Below are 20,403 nucleotides of genomic sequence, written 5' to 3'. Positions count from 1 at the left end.
TTCTTTTCCAGCCTTGTATCACATTTGCTGATAATACGGCATATGCAAATATGATAATGAAAATCTATTTGTATACTATATACACAGAAGCTACTGCCAGAAAACATGCATCCTGAAACATCATTTTACATATATACAGGAGTGCTTATTAAGTATAAATGGCCAAAACTATACAATATACAGAAGATATTCTTGAGAAATCAAGTAATTTATAATGTGATACTTAACTTCAGGCTACACAGTAAGCCTAGCAGATCATTTCAAGCAATGTTCAGAAGTGTGGAGATGCATCAAACATTACCTTCTCGTGGTTTTCTATAAGTATTTCGACCACAATATTCTGAAACTTCAGGTCCATGATGGCTGCTACAGTTTCTTCCTGTGGCCTCATTAAGGTTGGTCCAAATACTACTCCTAAATTTGCTACAGTCATTAGATTCTTCTTGGCATGCTTTGAAACACTTTTTGAAAAGAATTGAAGGAAAAACAGGAAATAGGTTATGAAAAATTTCCATTACTGTTGGAAACTGCAGTCTACTTTACAAATGAAAACATTACATTTCCTTAATCCAAGTTTTAAAAGTTTGTTTTGTGCAAAGTTTCCTCAAATAAAGTCATACTGAATTCTGGAAAACAGAAAAGCCATTCTTCCATTGGCAATTTAAAAACAAAAGCAGTCTCTTATTGAACTTAAGTATATACAATGCACTTAGCCTTGAACCAGGGCAAGTGTGAAACCAACCTAAATTTGCTAACAGATCTCCACTATTCGCTTTGCCAGAATTTGCAAAAAGAAAGTATAATGTTCCCTTTCTCACTTCAATCAAACCTCAACTGCTGGCAGGACTGCTAAAGTAAATACTTATATGGCTTCATTAATGGATTAGATTTCTGCCTTCCTCTCCAAAATACACACAGCATGAGTCAAACGTCTTGTCTGCTTTTGCACGTTTGGTTCTTGGTATTGTGTATGACAGCATCATGATGGGCTTCAGCTCCAGCCACACTTAACTAGGCCCTTCATAGTTAAACGAAGGTAGGACAAGAGTTCTGACAAAATAAGAAGGAGGTCAGGGTACTTACTTTGCTAAATGTTTCACCAGAATATCTAGCATCTCTTTGTTCTTTTCTGGAAGTTTATGGACCAAGAAGTGAACAGCATTAACTCGAGATTCAGGACTCCCACTTTCTACAGGACACAGAAACAAATAACTATCTCAAAAAAAAAAAAAATCCACAGAAACACAAAGCTTCTCCCACCCCTGCACAGAAACCTACTGCATACATTCTGCTGCAACACTTACATATCTCCAAACATAGCAAAATTGAACATATGTGCTTTGTTTTCACAAGTAATCTTGTTCTAGAACTGCTTGTTTACTTCCTTTGTGAACTTATCTTTCAATCCACCTGCAAAAGGATGCCTTTGTCTGTTCATCTATATTTGAAAACTGACAGATGTAGTTACTATTCTGCTGCAACAAACTCATCTGCTTACAAATACACTGCAAGGTGACAGCGATGTTACTTCTTGCAACTTTGTCTTTGTGAAAAGCCAGAGTGAAACTGTACTTCTTCACCTTATAGCATCATTAACTGTCCTCATGACTAGAATTCAGTTTTGCTAGTACTATGCAGCTAATAACACTGCATCTATGCAACCTTGCGTTGGAAACTGCGTAAGATAACATGGCAGCTTAAAATGCTCAGAAAATCTAATGACCTCTGAAGACACAGAACAGTAATCACGGGAAAGACAAACTACTGAGTGAGATTACCAAGGTAAAGCTCCTGAATAACAACAACATCCCTCTCTAGTACAGTACAGAAATGAAGTAAAAATAAGCAAGGGGCTTTTTATTTTCATATGTGTGTGTGCATGTTTGTTGAATTGAATAATTTTGGCCACTGTAGGCTTCTGTAGTACACACACGAAAACAAGAATTTATAAAAGTTAGATATAAAACACCTTCCTATTTCTCAAAGCTCTATTAAGTCACAGAATTGCATCTGAGTAGTAGCTTACAATGAAAGGAATGGAAGTACTTCTCTTCTGTATAATAATATGTAGTACTTAGGTACATAAACAGAAAAATTAAGACCCTACTGTGAGTGCAAGAAGTTTGATACCAGGACCACTCATCAGATCACATTTTATTTTAAGTTAACTTTGATTGTTAAGTATATTTTATATAAAAGACCCCTGTATTTCTTCAGAGCATAGTGTTACAGATTTCATTTTATTTTATTTTATTAATTCTTTTGCAGAGAATACCCCTGGACCAATTGCAAGAAGAAAAGGTCATGAAAATGCAAAGTGTTTAGCTTCTAATCAGTTGATCAAAATTCAGACAGCCGCAAAAACCTAAGCCTTTTTTAAAGCAAGAATACTTTAAACATATGTGAAATCACAAACCCTAATTAAGGAACAGTTAAGCAAATTAATCACAAAATGCTGTCAAGACTTACATAGTTACAATCTAAAATTACACATTTAAAGCAAGACAATTGGAAAGAGAACCTTTTATCTTTTATCTTTTTTTTTTTTTTTTTTTTTAAGAGTTGCAGAGAAAAGGATACTCATTATTCCCTGTTTTTTTTTTTTTTTTTAATAGCCAACATGGGAAACAACACTGGAAACCTATTTTTAAATATATGGTAACCAAAGTCTGCAATGTTGATTAAATTTCCCTCCCCCACTACATAGAATCATCACCTCTACAAAAACGTTTGCTACTTATGAATAACATACTAAAATAAGTAGCTTCATTTTAATTCTCTTATGAAGGAGACTAAAAAACAGAAAAGGGAAAATACAGTGAGAAACTGCTGGCAAAACTTCATAGGTCAAGAAATAACTTTAAAACTTTCCAATACAAATGGGCAGACTCACTATCTAGGTAAGTAACTTGAAGTCTGCTCAAGTAGTTGGCCTCCAAGATGTTTTGGGGCAATGAATTTCATGGACTAATTCTCATTTTGAATTAAAGACCATAAGCAAGCACATTCTGCAGTTCTGTAAAGTCATTACAGCAAACCGAAGAAGATAAAGTAATTGTCTCAAAGTTTATTTTAATTTTACTTCACACAGTCTGCCAGAAATGCTACAGGCTGGAAAGCAAATCAGCTAAATATCTGTTCGATACTTTGCCAAAAATTTTCTTATACAGTTTTCCTCTATCCTCTTCCAAAAAATTCCATGCACATTAGATACTGTACAGCTGAACTACAACTGCTATTCCCTCTTCTCCAAATCTGTATGTTAACTGCCATAGTATAATTTGACCTGTACTTTCCTTTCTTCTACTAATATATGAGGAACAGTCAAGCCAGCCTCGATACAGACCTAACAAGGTACTGAAAACAAGGGTCAGGCAACAGTGCTTTAAGGATTCAAATGAGCCTGAATTCGTATATTTTCTTTTACTAAACTTCATACTCTTCATAAATGGAAGAAAAAAAAATCACAATCCCATTATAGGATGTTTATCTTTATACAGTTAAGGTAACATGAAAGCATATTCTGAATGCCTAGCCAAAAATTTTTACATAGAAGTATCACACTATGCTAAGTCTGCCACAAACCTGTCTGTCTGTTAAAACATCCATATTTTTAAAGCTTTTATTATTTCTTATACCTATATTTTTACTGTGTTGAACAATTTTTCTTAAACTGCATTTGCAGTGTGCTCCTGAGACACAACAGTACTATCAGGAAAGATTTCTATTTGAACTATACTCAAATATTTACTGGCAGGAACGATGAATTCTCCATGCAACTCATACGTCATTAGGGGCTCTGGAAGACTTCTGTAAAACAAGGATGACATAAGTAAATTTATCTGTATTCATTTCTATATGTTTTTATTCTAAGCAGGAAAGCTTTTTAACATTCAGTAGTATGATCCTCACACTGGAGGAAGCTGTTTTCAGGGTGGCCCTTGGATTTCAATGATTTCCAGAGCAAATGGACACATTCCATGAGCTGAACTGATGCCTCCAATCTAGCATAAGCACCTTTTCCAATTAAAACATTTAGACATGTCACAGATGAAAATTGTATACATACACTATGTAATTCATTGTTCATACATATTTTCAAAATACGAAGAGTCACAAGTCAGCGCCTTGATGGAAAAAAATAATGGCCTAAAATAGTTAAGTTTGCTGAACAGCAACCATCTGCAAATCAAACTTCTAAATCTTCTCAAATGGAGAAATTGAAATTGAAAACCTTAGTCATAAATGAAAAATGTACTGAATAATGGATATCAGAGTTAAAATGTCAGCGTTAAAACCTTCGTTTATTAAAGTTGACTTTATTGATGCTTATGAAATACTGTAGAAAACACTCAGATGGGAAATACTGTAGACGGGAAATACTTTACTATGTGCATGTGTCTTTTTTACTCTTTCCTTAGAGTTAAAAATTCCCCTAAGAGAGACTTTATAACTGCAAGATATCTCTTCAGCATTCCTTGACAGTGATTACAGTAATAATTCCTTTAATAAAAACAGAAGATTAAGGATACTGCATTTGTGTTAAACTACAAGTGAGATGCAAGAGTTCTATATTCTTTCTTAGGCAATTTAGTAAAATATCTTGATCAGGAATTGGACAAGTCATTTGAACACAGAACACATCGAAGACTCTTAACTTTTAATACTCGGAATATTATTACTGTTTCACCTAGAACATCAGAATGAGGGCCAGAAGGACAAGGTAAAAATATTAAAAATTTCATAACCTTTCTCCCTGTCATTCCACCATATTAAAACATAAAAGGCAAAAAACCTCTTGTAATAATCTAACCTGAATTTAAGTAACAACTCTCAGCAAGTCTGCCAACACTTCAGTTTTCTGAATCAGCAGTGAAATACTTATGTACCTAATACAAAAATGTTTTGGGGCTTATCTCATATCAACACGAATATTAGTTTTGCTGAATTATTTTACTTTGCTTTCCCTAAGACAAATAATAAACATGGTATTTGCATAAAAAAGCACTTCTGTTCCAAAATATAGGAAAAGTAAGTAATGCAACTTAACACATAACATAGGAGAATTAGAATATGAAATTCATAGTCTTGGGGAGAGGAAAGGGGAGAGACTTACCGCAGATACTGCTTCATAGCACTAGTAATTGTCTTCACTTCCCAATCTACAGAGTTTTCCAAATCAATTTCATTGCAGGTTTTTGCATCTAGCAAATAATCAGAAGGGGGTGGGAGGGAATGAAAAAAGGGAATTCTAAATCAGTCCCAAATATAGAACTTTTTAACAAGCAAAGACAAAATTATCACAGAATGTTTGTCCAAGTTAGAAACAGTTATAATGATCTTCAAAAAAAAAAAAAAAAAAAGAAAGAAAAAAGAAAAAAGAAAAAGAAAAAGAAAGAAAAGAAAAAAAGAAAAGATAAAGAAAGTCCTCCATGAATAGGGACATACTTGATGATTAAGTATTTCCTTGCATGAATGTAGAAGCAGCATGTCCTTCTAACTATTAAAATATGAACAAGATTTAATATCCAAACCTATTTATAAATTTTATTTATGTATTCTGTTTTTAAAAAGCACCTCAGTGCTGACTTTTTCTTTAATGAAGAGTTAAAAATCACCTTCATGTAAAATATTCTATTTAGCAATTGGTATGTCGCTTTAATATTTCCTTTCCTTAAAAAATTACCTTTCCTTAAAAAAGACAGTTTTCAGGGAAAAGCTGATGTCAGAAAAAGGTAGATGTAGATCACAAACAACACAGGAAAAAGAAAAACCCACTAAATGTAACTTTTGCTGTTCTTATTTCATTATTTAAAATAGGGTATCTTGAAAAATCTCTTCTAATCCTTTCTGTAGCTTGCTTATGAACAGTTATTTTGGTCTGCTGATGAAGAGTAGTCAATAAATTGCAATATGACCCTCTTTACTGTGTGAAGTTTTGCTTCAAAAGCAGAAAAGGGACTGCTCTCTATAAGAAAGTTTCCTCTACAAGATCACCTGGATTTTTCCTTTACTTGATCAGCTTTACCCAAGAGGAAAACAATATTTGCTTTCTTGACAGTTTGTCAATTAAAAAAATAAAAACAAACTCCTCCTTTTTTTTTTTTTTTTTTTTTTGTAATCAGGTTAGTTGGTAGGAGACTAATAACAAGATGAATGAAAGTGAACTGTCATATGTCTGAATGATCAATAAGGTGAAAGACTTTTTGACAGAACATAGAAAGTAACATGGCACACTGACACTTTTTGCAATGAAAAAAAACCCTTAATGTCTCAAAATAGGAAGCAATGGCTTCAAAGCCGTTCAAAAAGTCAAAAAGATCACATATATGCTGCCAAATTAGCCCAATGTATCTTGTGACTTTAAGTACCTGAGCTTATATTAATTACTACTACTACTACTGCTACTACACATTTCTGCCAGTTGCTACAGTAAACTACAGCAAGGCTAACCAACACAGATTACATGTTGACCAGTTCATACAATTCAGAACTCTTATTTTGCTTGTCAGACAAATGCCAGATACGTTTAAAAAAATCAAATTAAGCACCCTGATTAAAGGTGCAGTCCTTTCACTGGCACTAAATAATTCTGTTCTAAAGCTGTGCCAACCAATTATTTCTGTAACTGAATATTCTCCTCCATTATATCAATTATTTAAATCTCATTTTAAAATACAAGTCAGATAACATTTTCTACCAAAATCCTACCAGCTAACCATCACCCAAACTCCTCAAGATTGTCTATGGAAAACATTTATTTTCCCCCCTTTTTAGCAAGCTAACTTCTGAGTTCATATTCTCTTTTTTGAGCAGAAAACTTTTCTACTGAATTCATGAAATAAAACCTGCCACACATCAGAAACCAAGGATATCTATGACAATTTTGTTATTAAACTACTGTGTAATATTCAGGATTTTCAAACAACCTCTTCATCCTTTACAGTCAAAGGATGCACTTGTTTATATGAAAATCGTTGGTGATGAATTTGTGGAAGAAAAAAATAAAACATCTGAACTGCAAAACTAACCTCCTCAAAATATGGTATTGCTGAAACATTTCATGATTTCTTGACCAAGAAAACAAAATTTAAGTTGGTCCTACTACCAATCCCAAACAAACCCTAGTTTGACTGTAGAAGTCATCAAGATTGAAAGATACGTTTTTACTTTTGGTTTTACAGTTACTTTACACAGCTTTCCCCACTCTACCCCCCCCTTTTTTTTTTATATATATAACAAATATGAATCTGCAGAGCTATGTTTGACTTCTCCCTCCACTTCAAACATCCCAGGCCATTATGTGAACTGGAACTTCAACTGAGATTTCTAAATGGATTCTATTAGTTTTCACGCTATTTGCTCATGTAGCAGCCACTGTGCATTGAGTGGCAACTTAATGCCTATAAAAATAACCATGCACACTTACAGAACAGCTTTTGACAGATCAGCTCTAAATTTTATGCAAATGCTTCTGACAATAAGGGAGTCAGGGTTTATAAAAAAAACAGCCCAGTTCACTAAACTAGGTTAGAAGTAGAATATCGCTTTCTGTTTTCATATATAATACGCCACTGTAGAAGTGTATGCATACTGTCTTTTACTGTATATAAAATAACAAGGAATTCAGTGTAATAGTTTTGAAAGCTGCTAGTTTTAGAAAGGTAGAAGTTCTCAAAGTTTGCTGCTACAAAATGTGATGCCTGGCATTTTTCACACCAGGCAGTATCAGAAGTCAAAATTGAACTCATCAGTAGAAACTTCAAGTCCTCAGCAGTCACTTCACCAGGAAGTAGAGACTGTATGAAAGCTGACCTGTCTCGGGTAGTTTGTATGAAACGAACCACCCCAGCTTTATTATGCAGATCATAGATGAAAAAGGAAGTGGTCCCTGATGCCCTTCAAGAATTGAGCCTCCTGATGGCTGGCAATGCACCTGAATTGCTTATGACAGAGATTCCCAGAATACTTGAAGTCGTAACTCTGTAGCCCTGTTTACAATGAGGTATCGCAGATTAATTTAGTATTACGTTTCAAGGGAAAATGAGTGCTTCATTTACCAAATGCCTTTGTCACTCAAATTTAAACAAGATGACTGCCAAAAACCAGACCACCGTAGCACAATGCTGGTTACAAACAACTTCAAGGACTTAGTTAATTGCAAAATTAACTTTGCCTTTTTTTTAAGCTGAGTTGTATACTTAATTGTTGAACCTCACTTTACATAATATTTAGTCTCACAAAATTTTTAAATTAAAGATGAAAATCTGTACACGCATAGTATTAGAAAAGCAGACTCATATTTTGGTCTTCTGATGCTCTCATGACTCTCTATATACTTTCCCTGATTTTATACAAACTTTCCAGAAAGAGAGGCAAAACCCACATGCTGTTAAAGACTCTGGTTACCATTTGGAAGTCTTTCTTGCACTTTGGACCATTCAGACTGTGGACCTCATGGTTAATGATAGGTACCTTAAAATACTTTGAAATCTTATTAAACATTTTACAATACAGAAAGTTAATATGAGTTCCTTATGATTCTGAAAAGAGCTTTCATATAAAAAGATATCTAATGGTACACCCAGAGACAAAGGATTAAAGATTAATCTGTCATTTTAAATTCTCTGTATCACTGTATATCAAAAAGAAACCCTCTTTATTCTTCTTTGAGGATAGGCAGATAAAGAGCACAGATAGGATCATTTTCAACAAATTATCTGAAAAAGAGCACCTGCTTGCACCCTGTTTTCTGTTCAGTATTTTGTCTTATCTTGATACCACTGTATTCTTCCTACTTCAAACGAGTATATGAATCTTGGAAATGAGAAAAAATGTTTCTAATTTTAAAAATAACTAAAAGCAGATGCTGGAATCCCCAGTAAACGCTTCCAGCTGCTACTGAACCACTGGCAACCTGAGTCTATTTAATTTGGATATCACTAATGGCAAAGAGGAAAATTTGCCTGCCAGACCTGCATGCCCAAGCTAAGCCAGTAAGTACAAAATTGAAAAACATCTTATGATATCAAATCCATTCTATCAAGACTTTTTGACTGATGACAGGTCATTTTTCCTATGGTTAATAGATAAAAAAAGTTATTGTTTTTTGAGGCTAATTCCAGCACAGATAAACAACCATGAGAACTGGTTACATGTTAATCATAAGAATTTGGTATATGTCAGTCATTTTCATTAATCCTAGTCTGTACTTCCACAAAGTGTCTCTTTCTACAATACTTTAAAGATACAGGCAGGTTTACATGCACTAATGAAAACTTCAGGGTGCTGTTAATATTGATTAAAGTAAGGTATCATAAATTAAAATTTAGCAAGGTCATTATGAAAGATTGATATGACATATAGGCCCTCAAGCCTGGTGTCTTATCATTTCTGGAGAGACAGCCTGTTTTTTAAGGAAAAGAAAAAGTCTTACAGGTGGCACTGAACTGACAGCAGCATATAATATAAAAGCGCTTTGTCATTCACATAATGTCTGGGGTAATGAAATGAATTCACTTTCTGGCTTCCTCCAGTTTGCAGTGCCAAAGAACACTGTGTTATCAGCACAGATGGAGCATGCATGGTTCTGGAGAAGAGCCTGGTGCAAACTGCAAACAAGCTTCTTTGCATACCAATGAATCCCTGAGAATCAGACCTTTGCTGTCAAGTGACAGGTTTGGAAGCTCTATAAAAATGAACTAATCCCAGTGGTCTTGTCTGACTGCATGTACTGTCAGTGCTCAGGACAAGAAATTTGAAAACACAGCACATCTTGCAGTCATGGCTACTACTTTGGCGAGAGATGTAGGGCAGACAAGGGATTTCATCCAGGTGATTTTTTTTTTCCCCATCCCCCTGGAGACATCAGAGTGGCAAGAAAACTACAGTTACTGGGATTACTTGCACATTAAACTTCCATAAAGAAAAGGGGGAAAAATTATGAGAATAATGCTATATATAAAAAAAATCTGAAAAGCTATATATTGCTAACTACATGTAAGAGAGTCTAAGATATTATCCACAAATAAGAGTTATACTACTAAGTTTATCAAAACAAATCCTTTCCCCCTGTCTATCTCCTGCTTTGGCACAGACATAATTATTATAAATACGTATATCACATTCCTCTTCTTCTTAAACCAAACAACTCTTCATCAATAGGCTTAAAGTGAATGTGTTATTTTGCATTCTGATCAACTACAGGCACGCAAGGACAATCACCTGTACACTTACACAAGGGAGAAGAAGGATGGGAACTTCAAAATAATGAAGCAATAGGCTTTGCGCTTTCTTAAACTTGCCTATTTGGAATGTTCTGATCAGACTCGTAAACTCAAGTTGCTTCAATCCCACTTACACCAACCTTACACAAAACTCATGATTTCTTCCTACATGTTCCTTAGTTGTTCTCTTAGTTTACTCCTACCAACTAATCTTGCTCACTATGTTCAACTGAGGACCTTACAGCGGTATGAGGATTACTTGCATGGAGTAAGGCAAACTACATTTGGCCCATATAAAGAACAAATATAGGTAGATGCTTTTAATACTAAATATTAACAGTAAAACAGACGTGACTTAAAATATGGAAAAAAAAATAAAATAGAGGCATACCCATCAACAAATTCAGAAGTCTCTGGACCTTTGAACTCACCCCCACAACTCTGTACAATCCTTGGTCATTTATACCTATTATGCAAAAGAAGAAAAAAAACAGCAGAAGATCAACCGAAGCAAGTAAGATACACAGTAAAACTTATCATTAAAACCCTTCCTTGAGCAAAAGATTCTCCTCAAAGGTAGACAGACTATATAGTATTTCCACAGTTGAAAGAACAACATTATAAATCAAACATTGCAAGAAGCCTTTTGTTCTTCCATGTGTTCAAGATAAGTTCATGTTATATTTCGAAAGAGGTTTCATATACCCCAATTCCACTTCAGATACAGGGAGCAGAAGCAGACAGGGACAAATCTTTGCTAGAAAAATCAATGGCTATTTTCAGATTTTTATATGACATTTTGGACACATCAGTATTCACATTCTAATAAGGCAAGAACTGAACCAACAAATGTTAAATTAAGATTTCTTTCATAAATCAAATTTTGCTTTTCCAGATACATGGCTGAAGAAAAAAGTTTGCATAAAATAAAGAAAAATTTGAGCCTATTCCCAGCCTTCAAACCAATGCTTTTTCAAGTTTGTAAAAACTTTTCATTTAAGATACAAGGCCTTATTCCAAACCACATACTAGTTTTGTCCAGAGGCAGTACCACAGGTTACAGAGATCAGTGCTTTTTGCTTGGGATGAATAGAGGAGCCACAACCAGCAAAATATTTGCAGTCTCCTGCTATCATTCCCCATGGACACTGGAATGCTTTCCTTTTTCATTTGTTGCTGCTCACCCATCAGCCAAATCCGCTGTATTTCTTACTGAAGTCTACTAACTGCCCACCATTATGCCATTTCTCCACACCCTTCCTTCCTTTCAACCACATTCACTTCTCTAAGCCACTTCCTCCCCTACTGTTCCCTTTTTTCCCCATATGCAGTTTTATCCCCAGGAAAATAAAACTAAAATTACAAATTAAAAAAAAGAAAAAAGGGAGAGACACAAGGGGCAGGGAAGGAAGAAGGCAAAATAAGGTATGTCTTTTTGTCTGCTGCTTTCTCTTTAGGGCCTGTATAGTGGCAGGGAAATGTTACAGTCTTGATGCTGACATATATTTGGGAGGTCACATAATAAGCACAAACACCACCTTTATATTCACATCAGTCTGGAAGAGTAGAAATGCCATGAAACACCTGTGTTTCTACTCTTTTCAAATAACAGATTATGTGGTATCTTTATTAAAAATATCCTTCAAGAAAGGAAGACTTGTGAAGAATTCCTGGTTTCCATACCAAACCGTTCCAACTCAGAGAAGGGAAAGTAAAACCAGTAATACGAGAAAAAGTTTCTTCCTGAATAAATATTAGATGAAATACTTAAAAATTATTAGCCTTCTAATGAATTACTGTCAGACACAACGCACCATAATACAGAGTGGTAATTCTCAATACGGTGGAGAGAACTTCACGTTTTCTGTGTCCTCCTCCTGCCTAGTCTTGCTACATCTTTTTCTTCTCTTCCTCTGACTCACTACAGCCTCCTCATCCATCCCAGATTTCAGAGAACCTGCTGAACTCATCACCACTAGTGCACTGCGCTCAACCCTCTGCCTCAGTGGGGAGCTGAGATGCTACGGCAGCTTTTCTTAGCTCCACCTGGGCAAAACCAGCCCTTCTGTTTCTCCAGGATGCAGGCACCACTGTTATAATGCTGAGTCTTAAGCTAGCTGTCATGTTCAGAGCAGACTCAAATTAATAGACTAAGTCAGATCTCCAGTATTTCATCTGTGTTCATCAAAAAGCACAACTCTAGAGTATGCTCACAGTTCAGCTGTGTGCAAAAGAACCACAAAAACAGTTATGTGGCCACAAGGCTATCCTTATCACAATATGAAGTTATCAACCCAGCCAAATAAGTCTTCTGGTGACCCCAACAACAACAGCGTGATGACATGCTATACAACACTTAAAGATTGCCAGCGCTAAAGAAAATAAACATAGTCCTTGATCTACTCCAAACCAGGAAACACTAGGAATCTGGACTGATAGCGGCAACTATTCTTTACTGGAAATTTCTCATAGGTTTCCAGGAAAATTCTGGTACAAAAGTAACACCAAGATTTTCAATGCTCTGCCAAAATGCATCAGGCTTTTTTATGTAACATTCACCACTACTTTTAGTACCACTGAACAAGCCTTCTGCATCATATGCAAGAAACTGAAAAGCTGAAGAAACACTGTTACAGTCAAATACCTGTCAGCTTTTGCTCATCTCAGAAGTTCTAGTTCTCCAATTGTATATTGATTTCTTTCACTTCTAATGCTAAAATGAGTAAGAACAAAACTGTGCAGGCCCCAAGCATCTGTAACATACATTTAATGGCTCAAAAATAATTCAGGCCAAACCACAGAAACTTACTGCTTGATATTAAAACAAATGGGATATGTCAAAGTGTCTGAAATATTCCTTCAGCAATAATCATGAGTTTGTGCTAGTAATTATCAGATAATTGATTAAGTTCTAATTCGCCAACCCAAAAGCAGCACAGCTAATTGCTAACAGATATTAAGAAGTGCAAAGAGGAATTGATATTTTAACACATTTTTAAACAATACCTTTAAACATATTGTTACATGATGTTTTAAATAAAACATACAACCAGTCTGAACAGTTCTACTTCTGTTTCAATCTGTACATTTCAGCACATCAAAGACTGATAATACTGTGCATTTAGAGAACACAATTGACAAGATGATTCATTTTCAAGGAATAGCTTACTAATGACTAAAATGTTGACAGGTTCAGGCACTGGGACTGCTGGTTCAACCAGTCACTATTAACAACTTTGAGCAGTAAAATACAGCAGTGCAATTTTCTTCATACATACATGATTTTAAGTTGTTTGGCTCTCCAATACCAGAATCTGGCAGAGGCACACACTTTGTGAAACATGCTTAAAAATTTAAGGTACTGTAACTAAAACAATAATTTACAATATTGTAAGTACGATATGTCTGCAGGCAAGTTTACCTGGTGGTTGGCATTATACATGTGGCAACACAGGATATTAATAGTCCTGCAGATGTAACTTTTTATATCAAATTCCATAATGCAGAAACAGTCACATGTGACACTCGCAATTCAAGGTAATACCAGATTGTTTCTGTGAAAAAATTCTCTTCTTTCTTCTTACCATCTTACTTCTTCCTTACTGAGGAAAAACTGAACGACAGCTCAATGCTGCCATCTGTCTCTCCAGCTCGGATTAGCAGCTACTGTAATTCTAAAATAAAGATAAATGCTACTTTAAAAAAGCTAAGCTGCCACATGCTCACAGAATGTACAACCAACTACTTGCACACAAAAACACATCTAAAGTCTTTACTATTGGAGCAAACAGGTCTTTTATGCTTCTAAAAACTTTTACCACTGCTGTATTATTCCAAGTAAAGAATTGTGAATACAATGGAACAATCAAAACAGAATCCCAAAACATGCTCTCAGATACGAAACATGGGCGCAAATCCAAGCAGAATGGTGCTCCTTTGCGAGAGACAGGCTCAACGCAACATTGCCTTGATGCCTCAGCATCTCCCATCAGGCAAAGTATAGGCAATAGTCTTATATAGCAATGCAAAAGAACACTGAAGCAGAAGCTAATATACATTTTAACAAGGACACTGTCTTTGATTTTTCTATTCATTCTGAGCAAATAATTTCCTTCTTGGCTTTATAAAAATGAATGTAACTGAGAAAAATTATCCAGCCATTGACAAGTTTATATTCAATATCTCTGTTATGCTCTTCTCTCTCTGAATACCAGACTTTTTCTGCTATGACATGACAAGACTATTCTCAGTTTCCACCCACACTAGACTGTCCTCTCTTTCCTCCTACGCCAACCTCACACCCATTATGATTACAAGAGATAAAAACACGGCACGCAAGCACAAACTCTGAAGAGGCATCTGTCCTGTTTTCTTCTGCTGAGCATAACTTTGATATGTTATCATTAAAGGAAAATAATCAAGTAAAAATTGCTTTCAGAGCAAGTATAGGTAAAAATCTGCAGGCCTAAAAGGCAGACTTTCCTCAGCATGCAACTCTTTGGCCAAACCTTTTTGAAGTAAATAATTACACCTTCTCCTGAGCTTTGGTTTGTTTAGCTCAGCACACATCAGCAGAAGGTTCTGCAGTGTAACAGAGAACAGAGAACAGAAACCAATCCTCTAGGAATGCTTCAGTCTCATGCACAAAGTCAGTGTCTTGTTTGATAGATTATTTTTTAAAATGTAGTTAGTGTTATATTCAGAATCAGTAAACAGAAAAACATCAACACCTGCTTGGAAAGCTACTGCTGAATCAAGTTCTGTTGAACCAGAGTTAGATGGATTGCTGAGTTCCTAAAGCTAATAGCTCACCAAAACTTGCTCCCGAAACCCTTGGAAAAGAATTATTTACTGAGTACTGAAGTATTAAATTTTCTTAAGTATTTTCTAGAACAGAATTAATAAACAAAAACCATTTTCACTGCTAGCAATCATCACTAAGCATTCTACTGACTGCAAGTCCTACAAACAAAGGATAGTGAATGTCTCCAAAGAAAGGAAACACTGCAGTTAACCTGGCTAACCTTGATTCTCTTGCAAGTTTGCTTCAAGGTAGATCCCACTACGGGGATACATGCTTCCCATCCATGCAAACTTGCCACCTGTTTTGAACAACAACATCAGATGATGTTGCACATATACTTTATGTCTTCTTATATGCTGCTAAATCAGGGCATAAAGGATGAACTGGAATTTATCCACCCCTCAGTTCCATCTATCCACCGACAACCATAAAGAAGGAACCCTGTACCTAACCTACTTTTCCCAACAACCACTTTATGCAGAAAGTTTTCTCTCTTTTTCCATAGTTTTGGTTATTCTGCTTTCTTTGCAAAAAAGATTATGTGAAGAAAACTCTGCACACACCTGTAGATAATTGACCAAAATAATAGCGGACTCCATACTGCTTACAGTAGGTATGATTCTTAAGGTATTGTACAGTAACCAGTCATTGTACTGTAGACTAAAACCAGCCTTCCATTACATGATTACACACTGTTTTCACAAAATCTGCCTCATCCAGTCCACAGAGAAGATCCACTCTACATTTTAGGAAGGTCTTGCAGTGAAGGCAAGTCACCTGTAGGATGTCAGCTTCATTTGCAGTGTTTTCCAACTGAAACATTCAGATTGTAAATGTTTGTAACTGAAAAACGATGAGAGAGGAGAACCTTATTTGGCAAACATTCAAAAGAAGAGAATGAGCAAGAAAACACCAGATAGAATATGATCTAATCTAGAAAAACATCTTTAATGCATACAAAAAAAGCCCAAGTGAAAAAGGATTCCAGATACTTCTTTGTGTTTACATGCTAAAGTCTCAATACCACAAAGGCTTCTTGATCTCATTAATTATATTTTACAGTAAGCACGTACATAGAACGTGCTGCTTAACAAGCAAGACCCTGCATTAACAAGAAATGTAACCAACCTTTATTCCTTCCAGCCTTTTCATTTAAGTTGGACCAATGAGACAAAGAAAAATGCAAATATTCTGCCCTGTGCAATGCTAAGTCGTGAAGAAAAAACAACAACAACAATTCCTGGACAACCATAAACCTCTCCTTTGGGAGCAGGAAGGTCAACAATTCAGGAGAAAACCGAAAATTCACACCAAGACATTCCGACGCCTCTTTTGCACACTTAAAAATATACAGTAACGAATTATCTACTTTCATCTCCTCTCTTTCAAAAAAATGGGCAGGATCCCCATGTAATACCATGTAAAGTGCACTGAGCCCCTGAGAGTGACTGGTCACTTCACATTTGAGCATGCCTATCCAAGGACTCCTGCCTAACCACATGGGAGCTGTATCAAAAGCTGGTCTTATCCAGTGCCCACTTACACAGAGTCTGTGACACTGGGCCTCTCCACAGTCATAAGTCCAAACACCTCCTGAATACTGCTCTGAGTATAGACCTTTCCCTTCTGTCTCCACCTTCCGAGGTAGAACAATCAGCACATGTAACAGTAAGTATCCTTGCCTCTGGTGTGAGGCCGTAACTCCACCATAAGTACATCAGTATTTTTTCTTACTCTCTTGCCTATCTTTTTTTGTCTTGAATGACAAGCCAGAACAGCTTCATTCAAAGTCAATGAACAGAATACTAAAATTAGTTACAGTTTCTCCAAAAGTAAAGACAAGGTACAGACATTGCCTACAAGACATAGGGCTGTTACTTGACAGTTCTGCGCCCATACTAGCTTCCTTTGTTAAGAAAGGTACTGTTACTCCCCTCAGAGCACTTCTTGAAAACACTTACACTACATGAAGGACAGCCACATATAAAAGGCTGGGACTGGACAGAAAGAAGCTCCTGCACTGTTCAGTGTAATCAGTGTAATCTCTACAGCGTTAAGTCTTTCCAAGAGATCTACAGGAGAGTAGATCACACAGGCCTTCCTCCAAAAGCAGATTAGCTACTCCATACCCTCCACAAACAGGAGCATTTGGCTGCGTTGATCATTACCTCGTGTTTCAACAGCAGTGATGCACTTCTTGATGATGGTGAACCCTATCTTATCCAATTGTGCACCTGCAAGAAGAAAACAGTTTTAAAACTTTCCAAATGCCACTACAAATATGTCTTTTACTGAAAAACAAGGCTGGACACGTAATCATATAGCTAGTACTTCTCACGCAAAACTGAATAAATATTCTGGAAGGCGAATACTTCATCACATTTTCTAGAGAAATTCCCCTTTTCTGCCCTCCCCACCCTACCTAGCACAAGTAAAGGCCCGATCTGGGGGTAGTGGTTTCACTGAATCTGCTCACAGCAGTAGTCTTTAAAGAATAGGATCTCTAATTAGGTACATATGTTGGCAGATGCAAAATGGAGTTTAATAATATTTACTGCAACAATGACAACATCTGAGAGAGTTCATCCAATGTGACAAAGAAGTACTTGCGATGGAAAAACATAATCAGCAACAGCAGGGCTTTTACTGAGTCCTACCCAAAGCCAAAGGAATTCCCACACTAAAGATACAGGGCACATATGTATATCATTTCACAGCAGTTAATGATCTGACTACATAAAAGCAGATGCATCAACAGGACAACAGCTGCGGTCCAGCATTCCTTTGTTGTTCCTATCTTATTCTTTTTCTTCACATCAAAACATCATTTAAAGGCTTATGCTGCAAAAGTGCCCTTCCTCCAACCATCTGGCTTTTCTTTTCTTCTCTTTTTCCCCACTCCTGGGGACCTGGTCTTGCACCACTAAACTAAAAATCTGTGGGAAAACTTCTATTAATAACACCAGAATCAAGCTTTACCCATCAATAAAAGATTGCATGAACTCCCTGACAATGCAAGACTAACTGTTTTTACTCATATACTTTGCTAACAGAAGAGGGCTAACTTCGTTTAAAGACAGCCATCTCTTCTTCTTCCTTATTATGGTTTAGATTTCAAATACATGCATTCAGTATTTTTACTGACCTTTATGTCCAGCTGTGGTTGCATTTAAACCCATTTTTATGCATTCTAACAGACGTGTACACACAATCTGGATTAAGAAATTGTGATGCACTTACAAATAAACCCTGGTTTTAAGCCACTTCAAAGATGAAGTAAGTTGGCAAAAACAATAGGATTACATCTGTCTAGCTTACGTCCAGTCCTACAGTTCTTGTGTATGTGCTGAACTGTGTGATTGTGAAAACCCATTAACCACAAAATCCACAAAAGTATATTCAGAACTCTAGATTACGTTGGATCCACAGAAATATTTCCACTTTTGCATTTTCAACTGTAAAATGTTAAAATAATTAGTTTTAATAGTAGTTTAAATACTTACTTCCTTCCCGTTTTGCATTTGCTCTATTTGAATTGATGAACAACTAACAGAAAAAGAATAAAAAGCTTTAAGTTTTTCTTAAGCATTTTATGAAATCAGAAACAAGACACTTCCCCTCTTAATGCCAAATAGGCATGAATACAGCTGCTTATAACTAGAACATGTTGCCTCCCAGCAACTATGACAGCCCAAACAGAACCCCTGGCCCCCCTCAAGAGGGGGATGGGGTGGAGATACTTAATGCAGTACCTCATTACAAAAGTTCCCTATTACAACCTTTATAACAAGCAAGGATAGGCAACTGCAGGATGTAGGGATTAGTGAAGAGAGATTAGCATGAATCTGCTTTTGTATTTGTATAATAGGAAACTAAAAACGAGTATTTTTTTTATATGGAATGAAATTTTTCAAAAATTCTCAGTAAATATTGTTCCTTGGAGAGCAAAACAACCCTAGCTATAGCCTTTAAAATCAGTTGTGATTTAAGTGCTTCATGTTCTTATGTTCCTTTGCTGGCTAATTTCCCACAGTTCACTGAAATCATTGTGAACTGCTTTAATGCATCATGGGAGTTATGTCACTACCCGGCATTCCTAGAAGTTTTAATCCGACTGGGGAGTCCAACCCAGCCAATACACACCTTTGCAGATTAAAAAGACTTTTGTGACAATGATGTCAGTAAAATCTACTGTTAAAATCCCGCAACTGTTGTGAAAGAGAAATAATTTTATCACTGACTGGAAAACCCTGTTATTTTTGGCCTACAGGACCACTATAATATTTACAGTGGTAAGAATAACCCACTGCTGTGTTCTAATCCTGCAGTTCAGACCCACTTCTTGATACAAAGCACAAATTAAGCAAATTCAAGTACAACCTAAACCCCCTGACACATATTTTATGATCTAGTTTTAAGAAAATAATACCACATAAGTAACTAATGCAAGTCTTGTCACTGGAATGCAGCGTATCAGCATAAGGCTAAGAGAACATACCTGTATTACACATATCGTAGAATACCCATATCATCATTGTGATGGCAAACATTTATACAAATCAGTGCTTGTCATTATAATAAAAAATACCTCATTATCAGATTAACAGATCTATCCTGAGCTTTACTGAATTACTCATCTATTCTGAGTTTTATTCCCATTTTATTATTTCTTTGTTAAATCCACTGTTTTGGGAACTACGTAAACCCAGTTTATTTAAGTATAAACGTGATTTGGAGTTGGGTGGGAGGAATGTTGCCATTACCCTATTTATGAACATAAAAAACATAGCTTACAGCTTCCTTTCCATCCAAAGCTTCCATCCACAGCTTCCTGTCTTCCTCAGAAAAGGCCTGCATGGTCACAGGAATACCAGGCCTACAAGAATACCAACTACACAGAGTAACTGCATTCACCAGCAACAAAAACATTGTCTTGTCAAATTCTATTTCCAGTTTATCTGATGTGTAGTCTTTAGCTTTAGAGCAGTGGCACAAATGATTACAGTTTTCCAGTAAATATTTTATATATATAAAAAAGTCCTAATGTATACCTCACTACAAAAGTCCCCTATTACAACTTTCTTAACGAGCAAGGATAGGCAACTGCTGGATGAAGGGATTAGTGAACAGAGATTAGCATAAATCTACTTTCATATTTGTATAATAGGAAACTAAAAAAGAAAGAGTAATTGTGTGGTTCAGCATAGTATACAAAGCAAGGAAAGTTAAAAGCAAACAGGTTATTTGGGTAATTAGTTTCCTGCCAATTAAAAATAAATCATTCTATTCAGCCTGCCAATACTTTTAGCAAATATGTAAATCTCATTAGATAAATCTCATAAATCTCAAAGATAGATAGACAGATTTAGTACA

At 35.9% G+C, this 20,403-nt stretch overlaps 1 protein-coding gene across 6 annotated transcripts in view; it reads right to left on the bottom strand.

Moving 5' to 3' along the window:
- ARHGAP10 (Rho GTPase activating protein 10) overlaps nucleotides 1-20,403 on the bottom strand; it is a 150,360-nt gene that overhangs the window by 56,013 nt on the left and 73,944 nt on the right. For 4 of the 6 annotated variants that reach the window (XM_026106359.2, XM_064510799.1, XM_064510798.1 and 1 more), the window contains 8 exons: nucleotides 19,825-19,921; nucleotides 18,534-18,576; nucleotides 17,199-17,264; nucleotides 10,618-10,692; nucleotides 5,117-5,204; nucleotides 3,752-3,810; nucleotides 1,084-1,189; nucleotides 302-461 (listed from right to left, as the gene is read on the bottom strand). In XM_026106359.2, coding sequence (XP_025962144.1) covers nucleotides 302-461; nucleotides 1,084-1,189; nucleotides 3,752-3,810; nucleotides 5,117-5,204; nucleotides 10,618-10,692; nucleotides 17,199-17,264; nucleotides 18,534-18,576; nucleotides 19,825-19,921 — 694 coding nt within the window. The remainder of the gene's footprint in view (nucleotides 1-301; nucleotides 462-1,083; nucleotides 1,190-3,751; nucleotides 3,811-5,116; nucleotides 5,205-10,617; nucleotides 10,693-17,198; nucleotides 17,265-18,533; nucleotides 18,577-19,824; nucleotides 19,922-20,403) is intronic. The other 2 variants (XM_026106361.2, XM_064510797.1) reach the window with 1 other exon arrangement.

This window comes from Dromaius novaehollandiae, chromosome 4 (genome assembly GCF_036370855.1).
Source record: "Dromaius novaehollandiae isolate bDroNov1 chromosome 4, bDroNov1.hap1, whole genome shotgun sequence".
Classification (NCBI taxonomy): domain Eukaryota; kingdom Metazoa; phylum Chordata; class Aves; order Casuariiformes; family Dromaiidae; genus Dromaius; species Dromaius novaehollandiae.
This window is presented reverse-complemented; position numbering and strand designations above follow the sequence as displayed.